The sequence below is a fragment of the Lethenteron reissneri genome, chromosome 60 (genome assembly GCF_015708825.2).
Source record: "Lethenteron reissneri isolate LAM-NWPU_2019-01 chromosome 60, ASM1570882v1, whole genome shotgun sequence".
NCBI classification, from domain to species: Eukaryota; Metazoa; Chordata; class Hyperoartia; order Petromyzontiformes; family Petromyzontidae; genus Lethenteron; species Lethenteron reissneri.
The window spans coordinates 7,348,464-7,367,309 of NC_083838.1; the positions used below are offsets into that span (position 1 = coordinate 7,348,464).

Consider the following 18,846-nt stretch of genomic DNA (forward strand, 5'->3'; position numbering starts at 1 on the left):
GTGTACGCTGTGTGTGTATGTATGTGCGTGTGTGTGTGCGCGTGTACGCGTGTGTGCGTGTATTCGTGTGCGTGTGTGCGTGTGTGTACGCGTGTGTGTGTATGTATGTGCGTGTGTGTGTGTGCGCGTGTACACGTGCGTGTGTGCGTGTATGCGTGTGCGTGTGTGCGTGTGTGTGTGCGTGTGTGCGTGTACGCATGTGTACATGTGTGTGCGTGTACGCGTGTGTGTGCGTGTGTGCGTGTGTGTGTGTGCGTGTACACGTGTGTTAATGTGTGTACGTGTGTGTTTGCAGGAGCAACGCCTGCTGATGGTGCTCAGCACTTGCCGATACCTCTCCCAGCACGGCCTGCACAGCCTGGGCCAGCTCATGGAGCGCCACCACCTTCCTGCCGTCGCATCCGTGCTGCAGGTACTCCTGCTGCAGGCACTGCTGCAGGTACTGCTGCAGGTACTCAAGTTCTGCTGCTGCAGGCACTGCTGCTGCTGCAAGTACTCCTGCTGCAGGCACTGCTGCAGGTACTCAAGTTCTGCTGCTGCAGGCACTGCTGCTGCTGCAGGTACTCCTGCTGCAGGTACTGCTGCAGGTACTGCTGCAGGTACTGCTGCTGCAGGTACTGCTGCTGCAGGTACTGCTGCTGCAGGTACTGCTGCAGGTACTGCTGCAGGTACTCCTGCTGCAGGTACTCCTGCTGCAGGTACTGCTGCTGCAGGTACTGCTGCAGGTGCTGCTGCAGGTACTGCTGCAGGTACTCCTGCTGCAGGTACTCCTGCTGCAGGTACTCCTGCTGCAGGTACTCCTGCTGCAGGTACTGCTATTGCTGCAGGTACTGCTATTGCTGCAGGTACTGCTGCTGCAGGTACTGCTGTTGCTGCAGGTACTCCTGCTGCAGGTACTCCTGCTGCAGGTACTGCTGTTGCTGCAGGTACTCCTGCTGCAGGTACTGCTGTTGCTGCAGGTACTCCTGCTGCAGGTACTGCTGCTGCTGCTGCAGGCACTGCTGCAGGTACTCCTGCTGCTGCTGCAGGCACTGCTGCAGGTACTGCTGCAGGTACTGCTGCAGGTACTCCTGCTGCAGGTACTGCTGCAGGTACTGCTGCTGCAGGCACTGCTGCAGGTACTCCTGCTGCTGCTGCAGGCACTGCTGCAGGTACTGCTGCAGGTACTGCTGCAGGTACTGCTGCTGCAGGTACTCCTGCTGCAGGCACTGCTGCAGGTACTCCTGCTGCTGCTCCAGGTGCTGCTGCAGGTGCTGCTGCAGGTACTGCTGCAGGTACTGCTGCAGGTACTGATGCGGGTACTGCTGCAGGTACTGTTGCAGGTACTGCTGCAGGTACTGCTGCGGGTACTGTGGTGTGTGTTCTGGCTCAGTGGTGTGTTTGACACGGCCATTATGAACCCCTTAAGAGAGACCCGGGAGTTGAAACAAAACAGATTTGACCAGGTAAGGGCCGCTGAGATGCGATGTAGCTGTTTATTCAGAAGCGAAACCTGGTCATCACAAATGATAGCTCAACCAAGTGTCTTGTCGTCATCATCGTGTGGACATTAATAGTAGCAGTTAAATAAAGTCACGTAGAAGGGAAATAATAAAATAGCGAAAATAAAACATAATAAAATACAATTCTCACGACGTTTCGGCCACAAAGCAAGCAGCCGTCCTCAGACCTGTTCTTCACCTGAGGACGGCTGCTTGCGTTGTGGCCGAAACGTCGTGAGAATTGTATTTTATTATGTTTCATTTTTATTGTTTTATTATTTCCCTTCTACGTGACTTTACCGAAAGAAACAAGAAGATTAATCCCTGCAGTCACGAAAGCTTTAAATCGAAATTTAGCAGTCAAATACTCGATATGCGTGACGTTGATGCTTCAAGTGGAGAGCAAAACCGGGAGGACCCAGAGACAAATCCACGCGACCATGGGGAGAGAGAGAGACTCGGACTCGGCAGGCGTTGTCAGGGTCGGGATCGAACCCACCACCTCCTGTACACCAGGCGAGGTAGTTAACATCTCCTAGCCACCGTGATGATGATGAGAGAGACACGCAAACTCCAAATATACAGCAGCAGGTATCAGGGTCGGGGTTGAACCCACGACCTCCTGCACACCAGGCGAGGTAGTCAACATCTCCTAGCCACCGTGTCGTCAGGCTCTGGATCGAACCCACGACCTCCTGCAGACCAGGCGAGGTAGTCAACATCTCCTAGCCACCGTGTCGCCAGGCTCTGGATCGAACCCACGACCTCCTGCAGACCAGGCGAGGAAGTCAACATCTCCTCGCCACGTGGTAACAACACATTCGACATTTCAAGATCCGCCGCAAGGGGACAGGGTCAATGCGAGAGACGGAGGTGGGTCGTTAATAAATAAATAAATATCTTCGTTCACGGAGCAGCGGTCACTTGAAGAGCCGCGGTTTTGGCGACCTCCTGGGACCGACTGGACAAAAAAAAACACGTCAAGAGCTTCACGGCTCATCGGATTCTTCCGTCTTAAAATGAAGATTTCTCGTTCTGACCTGGGGCCACGGGCCGAGTCGTCGGAGGCTCGTGTGAGGGGGCCCACTCCGAACACCCCGCAGGGACTCGCAAACAAGATGCCGAGACACATGCTGCATCATTAGAACTCCTTTGCCAGGACCAACGTATAATAATAATAGGGGTTTTTCCTATTTTTTCTGGCAACAAAACTGAAACTTTTTTCTACGAGGAATCATGTGTGCATTAACCACAATACTTGTGGTCAGAATGCAAAAAAAACACAAGTATTGTGGTTAATGCAGACATGATTCCTCGTCAAAAAAGGTTTAAATTTTGTTGCCAGAAAAAAATGGGAAAACCCTATTATTATTATTATACTTTGGTACAGTCTCCTGCTGGAGAGGCACAGAGAGAAGAACAAAGCTGTGCACGTGTCGTTCCTCGACCTTGAAAAGGCATTTGACAGGGTCCCCCACGACCTCATCTGGCACTCGCTTCGATCCGATGGAGTCCCTGAAATCTACGTGCATTGGGTGCAACTCCTATACAAGAACGTCACCAGTGCAGTCAGCTGTGCAGTGGGCATATCACCGCCATTTCCCATCAGCGTTGGAGTGCACCAAGGATCGGCCCTGTCACCACTCCTGTTTATCCTGTGCCTGGACACGATCACTGCCGACCTGCACACGCCCCTTCCATGGTCAATTCTCTACGCGGATGACGTCCTCCTCTCAGATGAAGAGAGAGGAGAAGTGGAAAGACAAACGCGCCTGTGGAAGGAACGTTTGGACGAAAACGGGATGAGGTTCAACATCAAAAAGACGGAGTATATGGAGTGTGGCCCCCAAACCGATGGCACCATCAGTATTGACGGAGAAGATCTGAAGAAAGTGACGGACTTTAAGTACCTGGGCTCCACCATCAGCTCAGATGGTAGCATCACGACTGATGTGAGGTCACGAGTCAATGCGGCGTGGATGAAATGGAGGCAAGTCACCAGAGTCCTCTGTGATCGGAAAATGCCGGATAGGCTGAAGGGAAAAATATACAAGACCATCGTCCGACCGGTGGCACTCTATGGATCCGAGTGCTGGCCAGCCACAACTGTACACGAACAAGCTCTCCACACCATGGAGATGAGGATGCTCAGATGGAGCCTCGGGCTCACTCGATGGGATCGTGTCATGAACGAAGACGTTCGGAAGCGACTTGGTGTGGCCCCCATTACGGACAAGATGCTTGAGGCAAGGCTTCGCTGGCACGGCCACGTGATGCGAAGTGAAGAGTCATCAGTGGCCAAGACTGCCGAGCGTATTGAGCCAGAGGGCCGCCGTCCACGCGGACGTCCGAAGAAGCGATGGATGGACCGAATAAAGGAAGACATGAAGACGGTCAACGCATCCCCTGAAGATGCCCTGGACCGAGCCAAATGGAGAAGACAATGCCGAAAAGCGGACCCTGCGCCACAGCGGGAACAACGCTAGGAAGAAGAAGGTACTGGCATAGAGGAGGTCTAATGATCTAGATGTCTCGGCATCTTGTTTGCCCTTGTTACTTTGATAGTGCATCGTCTCTGAACTGTACGCCTTGTGGCGTCCTCTGGTCTAGCACCAATTGATACGAGGCTCAAAAGAAAGCTGTCTCTGGTGTGGACCAATCAGTTTCAAGGGTACAATGTCAATACATTATCAGAGTGTGTGTTTTTGTTTGCTTTTTGACCACAAGCATTGTGGTTAATGCATTAACATGATTCGTTTTGTTGTCAACAAAAAACAACTTTTCTCTGGCCTGGACTTTTGCAGCTGTTCTAGACTAATTTCAGGGTGCTGATTCCAAATCTGATCTTAGATTTTCTCCATCACATCTCATTTTTGTGCTATCGGCATACCCCATTTCATTGATTTTACCCGAAATTAACTCTGTCACTTATGATTGCAAGTTGTTGCGAGTCAGTGACTGCTTTAGTGGTAAATATGGTGCTGTGTTTTTAGGATAGTGTGTTTATAATATCATTTTATGTAGATGTCCACATTTATTTAATATTTTTCTTCTGCAGTTTTTATTGAAAATGCAATATTTGATATCTCAAAAACCTGATGTGATAGACAAAAACTGATGCCATATTTGGAATTACCTTACATCCGTTGGAATACCTTATGCCAGAAGAAGTGTGTTGACCAGTGTTATTATTATAAGATGCCGAGCTCGCTCTGTCCGCTAGGGGGCAGTGCAGGACTAGCTATTGACTCTCACAGAGATCACCTAAAACTGTAACACAATCTATGTTTCGATTTAAAGCTTTCGTGACTGCAGGGATTCATCTTCTTGGTTCTTTCGGTAAAGTCACGTTGAAGGAAAATAATAAAATAATAAAAATAAAACATAAAATACAATTCTCACGACGTTTCGGCCACAACGCAAGCAGCCGTCCTCAGGTGAAGAACAGGTCTGTCGAGAAGACAAAGTCTGCTTGCGTTGTGGCCGAAACGTCGTGAGAATTATTATGTTTTATTTTATTATTTTATTATTTTCCTTCTACGTGACTTTACCGAAAGAACCAAGAAGAACATTCTATGTGTGTTTACACGCTTTTATTTAACTCACTCCGTCTGTTGCCGTGTCCTCAAAAAACCTTGTAACTCAATTTTAACCCACTTCCCAATGTGGCATCGACTGCACACTTGGTATACTTATGGCATACTGATGACAAAAGTATATTTTATCATACAACATCCAAAACGTATATTTTTAAACATTTTCCACGCTTTTATTTAACTCACACTGTCTGTTGTCGTATCCAAAATTCATGTAACTCAATTTTTATTATTATTATGATTTTCCACGCTTTCTATGAACTCACTCTGTCTGTTGTTGTTGTTGTATCCTCAAATGTTGTAACTTTATTTTAACCCACTACCCAACGTGGTATCGACTGCAAACTTGGTATACTTATGTCATACTGATGACAATACTATATTCTATCATAAAAAATATATATTTTGAAACATTCATTTCTATATGTTATGTTTCGGCTTGGGTCTAATTGTCCACGCTCAACTGACGTTGGCTCTAATTGTCCACGGCCCCCTTACGTCGTGGCAAGCTTGGGGGCCACTTCCTGAAGTCGTGGAGTTCTTCCATTACTAGTGCGGTACATTTCATGAAAGCGTGTTTATTTTTAAATATTACTTATTTATCTTACCAGGATAGTGCCCCACTGAGCTGTTGTGTACCTAATTTTTTGACAAGCGACCTGTCCATCACTAATGTTAGCTCAACTAAGTGGCTTGTCATCATCATAGCGTGGACATCTATGGGTCTCTGTGTGAGTCTATGGTCTATGTGTGAGTCTATGTGTCTCTATGTGAGTCTATGGGTCTCTGTGTGAGTCTATGGGTCTCTGTGTGAGTCTATGGGTCTCTGTGTGTGAGTCTGTGTCTCTATGTGAGTCTATGGGTCTCTGTGTGAGTCTATGGGTCTCTGTGTGAGTCTATAGGTCTCTGTGTGAGTCTATGGGTCTCTGTGTGTGAGTCTATAGGTCTCTGTGTGAGTCTATGGGTCTCTACGTGAGTCAATGTGTCTCTGTGTGAGTCTATGGGTCTCTGTGTGAGTCTATGGGTCTCTGTGTGTGAGTCTATAGGTCTCTGTGTGAGTCTATGGGTCTCTGTGTGAGTCTATGGGTCTCTGTGTGGGTCTATGGGTCTCTGTGTGAGTCTATGGGTCTCTGTGTGAGTCTATGGGTCTCTGTGTGAGTCTATGGGTCTCTGTGTGAGTCTATGGGTCTCTGTGTGAGTCTATGGGTCTCTGTGTGGGTCCATGGGTCTCTGTGTGAGTCTATGGGTCTCTGTGTGAGTCTATGGGTCTCTGTGTGAGTCTATGGGTCTCTGTGTGAGTCTATGGGTCTCTGTGTGAGTCTATGGGTCTCTGTGTGAGTCTATGGGTCTCTGTGTGAGTCTATGGGTCTCTGTGTGAGTCTATGCGTTTCTGTGTGAGTCTATGAGTCTCTGTGTGAGTCTATGGGTCTCTGTGTGAGTCTATGCGTTTCTGTGTGAGTCTATGCGTTTCTGTGTGAGTCTATGTGTCTCTATGTGAGTCTATGGGTCTCTGTGTGTGTCTATGTGTCTCTGTGTGAGTCTATGGGTCTCTGTGTGAGTCTATGTGTCTCTGTGTAAGTTTGTGGGTCTCTGTGTGAGTCTATGGGTCTCTGTGTGAGTCTGTGTCTCTGTGTGAGTCTATGGGTCTCTGTGTGAGTCTATGGGTCTCTGTGTGTGAGTCTATGGGTCTCTGTGTGAGTCTATGGGTCTCTGTGTGAGTCTATGGGTCTCTGTGTGAGTCTATGGGTCTCTGTGTGAGTCTATAGGTCTGTGTGTGAGTCTATGTGTCTCTGTGTGAGTCTATGTGTCTCTGTGTGAGTCTATGGGTCTCTGTGTGAGTCTATGGGTCTCTGTGTGAGTCTATGGGTCTCTGTGTGAGCCTATGGGTCTCTGTGTGAGTCTATGTGTCTCTGTGTGAGTCTATGGGTCTCTGTGTGAGTCTATGGGTCTCTGTGTGAGTCTATGGGTCTCTGTGTGAGTCTATGGGTCTCTATGTGAGCCTATGTGTCTCCATCCGTTGGCTGGGAGATGTTAACTCCCTCCCTTGGTCTACAGGAGGTCGTGGGTTCGATCCCGACCCTGATGCTGTATATTTGGAGTTTCTGCGTCTCTCTCTCTCCCCGTGATGGTCACGTGGATTTGTCTCCGGGGCCTCCGGTTTTCCCCTCCACGTTTAGAATCAACGTCACCACGCGTTTAGAGTGTTTGCAATACATTTCCACGCAATGATGATAATACGCCACTTCTATTTGGCTATCTTGTTGTGATGGTCAAATCTCTTCTGACAAAGGAACTACACAGCTCAGTTGGAGCCTTACACCCCCCCCCCCCGGGAGTTGAACCCTGCCCTGAACCCCCTGGGGACTGAACCTTGACCCCCCCGGGAGCTGAACCCTGCCCTGAACCCCCTGGGGACTGAACCTTGACCCCCCTGGGAGCTGAACCCTGCCCTGACCCTCCTGGGACCTGAACCCTGACCGCCCTGGGAACTGAACCCTGACCCCCCTGGGAACTGAACCCTGCCCTGACCTCCCTGGGACTTGAACCCTGACCCCCCTGGGAACTGAACCCTGACCCCCCTGGGAACTGAACCCTGACCCCCTGGGAACTGAACCCTGACCCCCCTGGGAACTGAACCCTGACCCCCTGGGAACTGAACCCTGACCCCCATGGGAACTGAACCCTGACCCCCCTGGGAACTGAACCCTGACCCCCTGGGAACTGAACCCTGACTTGACCCCCCTGGGAACTGAACCCTGACCCCCTGGGAACTGAACCCTGACCCCCCTGGGAACTGAACCCTGACCCCCTGGGGACTGAATCCTGACTTGACCCCCCTGGGAACTAAACTCAGAGGCAGTGAGGAAGGAACGGGACTGGGCTTGGCAGCCACCGTGGGGGGGAGGGGGGGGTGACGCTGTTGCAATGAGCGGTGGTGGTGGTGGTGGTGTAATTACGTGAGTGCGCGAGTGCGTGAGTGAGTGCGTGATGGAGAGTGGTGGTGTAGCGGTCGAGAGAGTGAGTGCGTGAGTGATGAGTGAGTGATGAGTGAGTGAGTGATGAGTGAGTGATGAGTGAGTGAGTGAGTGGTGGTGTAGCGGTCGAGTGAGTGATGAGTGAGTGAGAGAGAGTGAGTGAGTGATGGAGAGTGAGTGAGTGATGAGTGAGTGAGTGATGGAGAGTGGCGGTGTAGCGGTCGAGGAAGTGAGTGATGGAGAGTGAGTGAGTGAGTGATGGAGAGTGAGTCAGTGAGTGAGTGATGGGTGAGTGATTCAGTGAGTGATGGGTGAGTGATTCAGTGAGTGATGGGTGAGTGATGAGTGAGTGATTCAGTGAGTGATGGGTGAGTGAGTGAGTGAGTTGGTGGGTGGGTGGGTGAGTGAGTCAGTGAGTGATGGGTGAGTTAGTGATGGGTGAGTGAGTTAGTGAGTGATGGGTGAGTGAGTGGGTGGATGTCCCCTTTCTCGGAAGAGAAGGGTGGACAACCCCCTCCAGTCGCTGAGCCAGGGAAAGGCCCCGTCACCCTCCAACCCGTCACCCTCCAACCCGTCACCCTCCAACCCATCATCCCACCCCCACTGTCCCACGCCTGTGGTTTGTGTGGGTGGTGCTCAACAGCAGCAGCAGTAGCAGCGGTGTCTTAGCGGCCCTGTAGGTCTATCTCAGCAGCCCTCGTGCATCCACGGGGCTTTCCTTGAGTGTGCAGACGTGCGTGTAGGTGTGTGTTTGTAGACGTGTGTGTAGGTGTGTGTTTGTAGGTGTGTGTGTAGGTGTGTGTGTGTAGGTGTGTGTGTGTAGGTGTGTGTAGGTGTGTGTAGACGTGTGTGTAGGTGTGTGTGTAGGTGTGTGTGTAGGTGTGTGTAGACGTGTGTGTAGGTGTGTGTGTATAGACGTGTGTGTAGGTGTGTGTGTGTAGACGTGTGTGTAGACGTGTGTGTAGGTGTGTGTGTGTAGACGTGTGTGTAGATGTGTGTGTTAGGTGTGACGAGCTCACAAATCCTTGCAAGATCGGTGAGCTCCTCCGGCAGGCAAGGCTGCGTTGGCTGGGTCATGTAGCCCTCATGCCCAGCCACCGCGTGCCTAAACAGCTTTTGTTCGGCCGGATGGAGGGGGCTAAACGGGCGCGGCATGGGCTCATCTCAGTCATCTCAGTCAGTCGACCCGTGGCACCTGCTGGGTCCGCCCCGTGACATCCTGCCAGCGGGCTTTCGACACTTCACGTGGCCTCAAGGTGCACTTGGCCTGGCACAAGCATCGTGGTGACGTCACCGCCACTTAGTGGCGAATGGCGGTTGTTGTTGTTGTTGTGTGTGTGTAGGTGTATGTGTGTTGATGTGTATAGGCGTGTGTGTGTGTCGTTTTGTGTCTGGATGTGAGTTGTAACTCAACCCAAGTTCTCAAAGCGTTTTGAGCTCATGATGGTCTCAAGCCCACACAGAGACCCACAGACTCACACAGAGACCCACATACTCACACAGAGACCCACAGACTCACATAGAGACCCATAGACTCACACAGAGACACATAGACTCACACAGAGACCCGTAGACTCACACAGAGACCCATAGACTCACACAGAGACCCGTAGACTCACACAGAGACCCATAGACTCACACAGAGACCCATAGACTCACACAGAGACCCATAGACTCACACAGAGACCCGTAGACTCACACAGAGACCCATAGACTCACACAGAGACCCATAGACTCATAGACTCACACAGAGACCCACAGACTCACACAGAGACCCGTAGACTCGCACAGAGACCTACAGACTCACACAGAGACCCATAGACTCACACAGAGACCCATAGACTCACACAGAGACCCGTAGACTCACACAGAGACCCGTAGACTCACACAGAGACTCACACAGAGACCCATAGACTCACACAGAGACCCATAGACTCACATAGAGACTCACACAGAGACCCATAGACTCACACAGAGACCCATAGACTCACACAGAGACCCATAGACTCACACAGAGAGACCCATAGACTCACACAGAGACCCGTAGACTCACACAGAGACTCACACAGAGACCCGTAGACTTACACAGAGACCCATAGACTCACACAGAGACCCATAGACTCACACAGAGACCCGTAGACTCACACAGAGACCCGTAGACTCACACAGAGACCCGTAGACTCACACAGAGACCCATAGATGATGATGATGCTAATTCTCCTGCTGCTGATGATGCTAATTCTGCTGCTGCTGATGATGATGATGTTAATTCTCCTGCTGATGATGATGATGCTAATTCTCCTGCTGCTGCTGCTGATGCTAATTCTGCTGATGATGATAATTCTGCTGATGATGCTAATTCTGCTGCTGCTGCTGATGATGATGCTTATTCTCCTGCTGCTGATGATGATGCTAATTGTGCTGCGTCTGCGCCGTGTGTTCCCCGCGCGCAGTTTGGCCAGCGAGCGGTGGGCGAGCTCGACGAGAAGCTGTTTGAGGAGCTGCTGGAGCAGAAGGCCGACCCCATCGTGGGCGCCCTGGAGCCGGGCATGTACGCCGGCTACTTCGACTGGAGCGACTGCCTCTCGCCCACTGGTACACACGCACACACGCACGCACACACGCACGCGCACGCACACGCACGTACACACGCACGCACGCACGCACGCACGCACGCACACACACACGCACGCACACACGCACACACATGCACACATGCACACGCGCACACACACGCACCAATACCCGCCGCCTTTCGCCACCAAGTGACGGGGACGTCGCCACGGCGCCTGTGCCAGGCTAGGTGCACTTTGAGGCCTTGACGTGAGGTGTCGTAGTTTACGGGACAGGCCCAGCATGTGCCACGGGGGTCGAGTGAGATTGACACACGTACACGCACACAGTGTGCACACACGGGTGTGTAAGCACACTGCTCCTCACACACTCGCACACTCACACACTCACACACTCACACACACGCACACAGTGTGCACACACGGGTGTGTAAGCACACTGCTCCTCACACACTCGCACACTCACACACTCACACTCGCACACTCACACACTGACACACTCACACACTCGCACACACGGGTGTGTAAGCACACTGCTCCTCACACACTCACACACACTCACACACGCACACACTGACACACGCACACACTGACACACTCACACACTCACACACACGGGTGTGTAAGCACACTGCTCCTCACACACACACTCACACACACACACTCACACACACTCACACACACGCACACACTGACACACACTCGCACACACTCGCACACACGCCGCAATGTTTGTTGACAGTCGTCGCCGCTCGTCGCAAAGGTCACGAGGTGCACCGTGTTAGGTGGAGGTCGCCCTCACGGCCTACTGGAGGGGGGCAGGGTGAGAAGGGTGAGGAGGGTGAGGAGGGTGAGGAGGGTGAGGAGGGTGAGGAGGGAGGGAGGAGTAGGAGGCCTCGCGTGGTTGTTCAGGTCTTGACTCCCGTCCCCCCGCCGCTGTGCGTCGTCAACCACACGAGGGTGACGCGATTCCTCACGACGGCTGCGTGAACCGGGCTCAACCGTCACGTGGACGTCGCACGAACGTCGCCCGAACGTCGCCTGAACGTCGCCCGAATGTCACCCAAACCTCGCCCGAACGTCACCCGAACGTTACCTGAACGTCGCCTGAACGTCACCTGAACGTCGCCCGAATGTCGCCCGAATGTCACCCGAACGTCACCTGGACGTCGCCCGAACATCGCCCGAACCTCGCCCGAATGTCACCCGAACGTCACCCGAACGTCACCTGAACGTCGCCCGAACGTCGCCTGAATGTCGCCTAAACATCGTCGGAAAGTCGCCCGAACGTCGCTGGAAAGTCGCCCGAACGTCGCTGGAAAGTTGCCCGAACGTCGCCCGAACGTCGCCCGAACGTCATCCGTTGTGACCTGGTCACGTCGCTCGGCCTTACCGGGGGAGCGGCGTTGCATCGCAGCGTGTTGCGTGTTACAACGTTGCGTGTTGCATGTCACAATGCAGTGTGTTGCGTGTTACATCGCAGCGTGTAGCGTGTTACAACGCAGCGTGTAGCGTGTTACATCGCAGCGTGTAGCGTGTTACAACGCAGCGTGTAGCGTGTTACAACGCAGCGTGTAGCGTGGAGCTGCCGTGTGGACTCGCCGTGCCTGGTGGCCACGCTCGTCGTTCCCTCGTCGCGGCAACACGGAGGGGGGAGAATTCTCTCGTAAATCCTCGGTTCGTTAGGGCACAGAACCGTCGTGATGTGGTGACACACGCACGGATGGGATGGACGCAGGGATGGACCTGGTGATTGCCGCTGTGTGTCTGTGTGCGTGTGTGTGCGTGTGTGTGTGTGTGTGCGTGTGTGTGTCTGTGTGTGTGTGTGTGTCTGTGTGTGTGTCTGTGTGCGTCTGTGTGCGTCTGTGTGTCTGTGTCTGTGTGTGTGTGTGTCTGTGTGTGTGTCTGTGTGTGTGTGCGTGCGTGTGTGTGTGTCTGTGTGTGTGTCTGTGTGTGTCTGTGTGTATCTGTGTGTGTCTGTGTGTGTGTCTGTGTGTCTGTGTGTGTCTGTGTGTCTGTGTGTGTGTCTCGTGCAGGCGTCAGGAATTACATCAAGGAGACGCTGATGCACAACACCGCTGCCCACGCCGAGGTGAGGCCGTCACACGCATACCCGCACGCACACACCACACGCACGCACGCACACATACACCACACCACACGCACACACCACACGCACGCACGCACACGCACGCACACGCATGCACACGCACACACACGCACACGCACACACGCATGCACACGCACACACACGCATGCACACATCACACTACACACACGCACCACACCACAACAACAACAACAACAACCGCCATTCGCCACTAAGTGGCGGTGACGTCACCACGATGCTTGTGCCAGGCCAAGTGCACCTTGAGGCCATGTGAAGTGTCGAACGCCCGCTGGCAGGAGGTCACAGGGCAGACCCAGGTGCCACGGGTCGACTGACCGAGATGACCGAGATGACTGGCTGATGCACCACCTGTGCCCCCTACTGTACCAACTGGCTGTGCTTTAGCCACCCGGCGCTCCGCTCGTTGTTGTGAGCGTCGCTCCTCCGCCCTCCGTTGTTGTTGGAGGGCGACTGCCTCCAACTGCCCAGTAGCGTCCTTCACGAGCCTCCTCCACTGAGGCCGATCTTGACACCGCTGGTACCAGTCATCGGCAAGTCCACTCAGCTCCACGTCCTCCTGTACCACATCACTCCATCTCTTCTCTAGCCCGTGCCGCGCCCGTCTAGCCCACTCGATCCGGCCGAACAAAAGCTGTTTAGGCATGCGGTGGCTGGGCATGCGGGCTACATGACCCAGCCAACGCAGCCTTGCCTGCCGGAGGAGCTCACTGATGGGACTTTGCCCAGATCTTTCAAGGATTTGTGAGCTCCTCACACAATCCAGCCTGGTTAAACCCAGGATGATGCCATAACTCACAGATGCCATATTTTCTGTCCGTCTGCTACAGCAGAGGTGTAGGGAATTCCAAAAAGACCTACATCTCTGCTTTATTGACCTGGTCAAGGCCTATGATACCATCAGTAGGACTGGGCTCTGGGTTGTTCTTCGTGCTTTCGGAGTCCCTGACCCTCTGCTCACGATCATTAAGGACCTTCATGATGGTGAGCGGGCCCGGGTAAAACTACGTGGCCGGGAGTCGGAGCCATTCACCTTGGGGTACGACAGGGATGTCCTCTGGCTCCCACATTATTTAACATCTATTTTGACCGCGTAGTTCGTGAAGCCTTAAATAGCTGTACCGGGGGAATTTCCATTTGGTACAGATATAATGGGAGGCTGATCGATGCCCGGGTGCGATCAAGGGATGGCTCCCTATTGGTCAACCACGTTATGTATGCCGATGATTTGGTAATAGCTGCTCATTCAGAAGAGTAGTTGGAGACGCTGCTGCTGAGACTGGAGCGTGCCACTAAGAGGTGGGGCCTTACCATCAGCCCCACCAAAACTAAGCACCTGCCTGGGTATTTTGTACCATCGGACACTCCACCCCCACAACTCCCAATTGGTGATGGGGCAGTTGTGGAGAGAGTGGAGAGTTTCCCATACCTGGGCAGTGTGCTTATGACCGGCTCCAGTTTATCAGCAGAGGTCTCACTCCGAATCAGTCGAGCGGCAATATCTTTTCATCGGTTGCGTAACGCTGTGTGGAAGCTACCTGGTCTGTCGCTCCGCACGAAGCTTCAGGTCTTCTCGGCCACGGTCATTCCCTCCCTTCTCTACGCTTGCGAAACGTGGACCCCCCTAGTGGAGCATTTTCGCCGGTTGGAAACATTTAGGCTGGCCTGCCTACGATCCATCCTGGGTTTAACCACACCACACACACGCACACACACACGCACACACACACACGCACGCATGCACACATCACACCACACACACGCACCACACCACACACGCACACGCACACACACGCACACACACCACACACACACACACGCACACACACCACACACGCACACACACTCGCACACACACGCGCACACACACGCACGCACGCACGCACGCACACACACACGCGCATGCACGCACCCGCACACACACTCACACACGCCCGCACACTCACAGGCACGCACACTCATGCACACGCGCACAACCACTCGCTCATTACACGCCAAGATCTTGCCACAAATTCACGGCAGCCGTCTGGAACGCTCTCCCTTCGGACATCAGGAAGCCTCTGGAGCCGTGATGCACTCTGACGTCATTGTCATCGTCTAGATCGACACAAACCCGTGACCCGGGTTCACTTCCCACTCACGGTCGACACCAGTGACAACGGTTATCTGAACCGGTCCTTGGACCTCCCCTAGGTCGACTCGGCCTCAAATGAGTACCCGGTGCGGTGTACAAACATGGCTACCGGGGAGACAAAGGCGGCCGGGCGTGGTGCTGGCCACCCACCCCCTCGTGTGCCACGGTGCCGGTAGCCTTCGTAGGCGCTGCTGCTGCTACTCGCTACTACCAGCACTTGCCCCAACAGTCTGTCACAGGCTACACGGGGGATCTTTGTCTGTGTGTGTTTGTGTAGCGCTGTGTTTGCCTACGATGTGTGTTCACGGGGGGAGCGGCGGCGCAGCGGTTAGCGCTACGGACCCGGCGACACGATTTCAATTCCCACGCTCATGGCCAACACCGGTGACGAATGTGTAAAACCGGTGCCGGGCTTTCCCTAGGTCAACTCAGACTCAAACGTTTGCCTGGCACGGTGTGTCGTGAGCATCGTTAGCGGGGAGACAAAGGCGGTCGGGTGCGGTGCTGGCCACAACACCTGTTGTATGTGCCACACGGTGGCTAGGAGATGTTGACTATCTCGCCTGGCGTACAGGAGGTCGTGGGTTCCATCCCTGACCCTCACACCACAGTGGCTAGGAGATGTTGACTACCTCGCCTGGTGTGCAGGAGATCGTGGGTTTGATCCAGACCCTAACGCCTGCTGTGTATTTGGAGTCTGCGTGTCTCTCTCTCATCATCATCACGGTGGCTAGGAGATGTCTACTACCTCGCCTGGTGTGCAGGAGGTCGTGGGTTCGATCCAGACCCTGACACCTGCTGCTGTATATTTGGAGTTTGCGTGTCTCTCTCATCATCATCACGGTGGCTAGGAGATGTTCACTACCTCGCCTGGTCTACAGGAGGTCGTGGGTTCAACCCGACCCTGACGCCTGCTGCTGTATATTTGGAGTTTGCGTGTCTCTCTCTCATCATCATCACGCTGGCTAGGAGATGTTCACTACCTCGCCTGTCTACAGGAGGTCGTGGGTTCAACCCGACCCTGACGCCTGCTGCTGTATACAGGCAGTCCTCTACTTACGACGGAGATGCGTTACGACGACCCCATCGTAAGTCAAAAATATCGTAAGGCGAAGATGGCCTCGCCTACCCAGGAGTCTTAAAGAATGGTGATAATTTAGCAAAACAGTGCAATTTACAGTACCGTACTGTATAAACTATATACCGTATGTATTTATTAATTACGATACTGTATTGCACAGTAAAATGTAAATAAAAAACAAGGTGAATTCTTAGCCTACCGATATGAACTGCAATTTAATGGAAAGCTTTTTCAGGAAACAATCCCGGCAGCGTCCCGACGCGCAGCATCGTACCTCGTACGATGCTGTGCGTTTGCCTGCCGCGCGAAATGTAAAATATCTTACAACTTCTTGGTTCTTTTGGTAAAGTCACGTAGAGGGGAAATAAAAAAATAATAAAAAAATTATTATAAAAATTGCGACATAGAATTGTAATGTATTACTTATTGTTAGTAGCTCAGCTTATTGGAGAGTATATTTAGTATACTGATGATACTATGTATTTTATACTTTAGTTTTTTACGTGGTGGTTTAGTTACTGCAGCTACATACTATTAATATTCCTTCCCTTTATTAATGCTACCCCTATCCCCTCCCTTTGATGCTGCTAATCCTGCATAATGCACGGGCATAATATGACTTTGAACCCCCCTGCCCACCTCCTACGCATTTCACAAGCAGTGACTAATCCCATGTCTGCATTTCCCATAAATATGCTAAATTCCTCTTGATATGCAAATTATTTTGTCAAGGCTCTCTTCCCCCTCCAACCCAGCTTAAATAGACGCTCCAAGCCTGGGGTGTTTCATTCAGACGCTGTCTTCTCGACAGACCTGTTCTTGCGTTGTGGCCGAAACGTCGTGAGAGTTAAATTTTTTTTTTTATTTTATTATGTTTTATTTGTATTATTCTATTATTTCCCTTCTACGTGACTTTACCAAAAGAACCAAGAATATGAATCCCTGCAGTCACGAAAGCTTTAAATAGAATTATTTTATTATGTTTTATTTGTATTATTCTATTACTTCCCTTCTACGTGACTTTACCGAAATAACCAAGAAGATGAATCCCTGCAGTCACGAAAGCTTTAAATCGAAAAAAAATATTTTACAAGTTTGTCGTATCGCCATCGTAAGATCAAAATGTTGTAAGTCAGACCCCCGTAACTCGGGCACTACCTGTACTTGTAGTTTGTGTCTCTCTCTCCCCGTGGTCGCGTGGATTTGTACTCTGGATTCTCCGCTTTTTCCCTCCACACTCCTTTATTCTTTCGGTAAAGTCACGTAGGTTTCAAATAAAATAAAATAAAACAGTCTGCATCAGCAGCAGACCATGCTTTCCCACCTGTTGACGGATGCTTGTGTTGCGCCCGAAACGTCGTGATTTATTTTATTTTTCTACCCACGTGACTTTACCGACAGAACCAAAGAGTATGGATCCCTGCGGTCACGAAAGCTTCGAATCAACATTTCCCCTCCACATTTAGAATCAACATCACACGTTCAGAGTATGTGGCTACTGCTGTACTATTCCACGTGTGATGATGACGATGACAAGGAACTCTGTTGAGCTTTCATTTGCGATGGGTCAGGGTCGCTTGTTGAAAAAGAGCTACGCAGGACAGCTCAGTGGGACATTACATGGTAAAATAAAAAATAGTTTAGTTTTAATATGGGTCTCTGTGGGTTGCTGTGGGTCTATGGGAGTGTAGGTCTCCATGAGTATGGGTCTCTGTGGGTCTCTATTAGTGTGGGGCTCTGTGGGTCTATATTAGTGTGGGTCTCTGTGGGTCTCTGTGGGTCTATATTAGTGTGGGTCTCTGTGGGTCTCTATTAGTGTGGGGCTCTGTGGGTCTCTGTGGGTCTATATTAGTGTGGGTCTCTGTGGGTCTCTGTGGGTCTATATTAGTGTGGGTCTCTGTGGGTCTCTGTGGGTCTCTGTGGGTCTATATTAGTGTGGGTCTCTGTGGGTCTCTATGAGTGTGGGGCTCTGTGGGTCTCTATTAGTGTGGGTCTCTATTAGTGTGGGTCTCTATTAGTGTGGGTCTCTGTGGGTCTCTATGAGTATGGGTCTCTGTGGGTCTCTATGAGTGTGGGTCTCTGTGGGTCTCTATTAGTGTGGGTCTCTATGGGTCTCTATGAGTATGGGTCTCTGTGGGTCTCTATGAGTATGGGTCTCTGTGGGTCTCTATTAGTGTGGGTCTCTGTGGGTCTCTATGAGTATGGGTCTCTGTGGGTCTCTATGAGTGTGGGTCTCTGTGGGTCTCTATTAGTGTGGGTCTCTATGGGTCTCTATGAGTATGGGTCTCTGTGGGTCTCTATGAGTATGGGTCTCTGTGGGTCTCTATTAGTGTGGGTCTCTATGGGTCTCTATGAGTATGGGTCTCTGTGGGTCTCTATGAGTGTGGGTCTCTGTGGGTCTCTATTAGTGTGGGTCTCTATTAGTGTGGGTCTCTATGGGTCTCTGTGGGTCTCTATTAGTGTGGGTCTCTGTGGGTCTCTATGAGTGGGTCTCTGTGGGTCTCTATTAGTGTGGGTCTCTGTGGGTCTCTATTAGTGTGGGTCTCTATTAGTGTGGGTCTCTATGGGTCTCTGTGGGTCTCTATTAGTGTGGGTCTCTGTGGGTCTCTATGAGTATGGGTCTCTGTGGGTCTCTATTAGTGTGGGTCTCTATTAGTGTGGGTCTCTATTAGTATGGGTCTCTGTGGGTCTCTATGAGTGTGGGTCTCTGTGGGTCTCTATGAGTGTGGGTCTCTGTGGGTCTCTATGAGTGTGGGTCTCTGTGGGTCTCTGTGGGTCTCTGTGGGTCTCTATGAGTATGGGTCTCTGTGGGTCTCTATTAGTGTGGGTCTCTATGGGTCTCTATGAGTGTGGGTCTCTGTGGGTCTCTGTGAGTGTG

At 51.8% G+C, this 18,846-nt stretch overlaps 1 protein-coding gene across 1 annotated transcript; it reads left to right on the forward strand.

Moving 5' to 3' along the window:
- The first annotated feature begins 301 nt into the window (after positions 1 to 301).
- On the forward strand, positions 302 to 14,854 carry LOC133357862 (exocyst complex component 2-like). The gene is made up of 4 exons (XM_061576005.1): positions 302 to 412; positions 10,506 to 10,647; positions 12,662 to 12,717; positions 14,807 to 14,854. The coding sequence occupies exons 1-4, from the start codon at positions 311 to 313 to the stop codon at positions 14,852 to 14,854; spliced, it is 348 nt and encodes a 115-aa protein (XP_061431989.1). The 5' UTR covers positions 302 to 310.
- Positions 14,855 to 18,846: the final 3,992 nt, after the last annotated feature.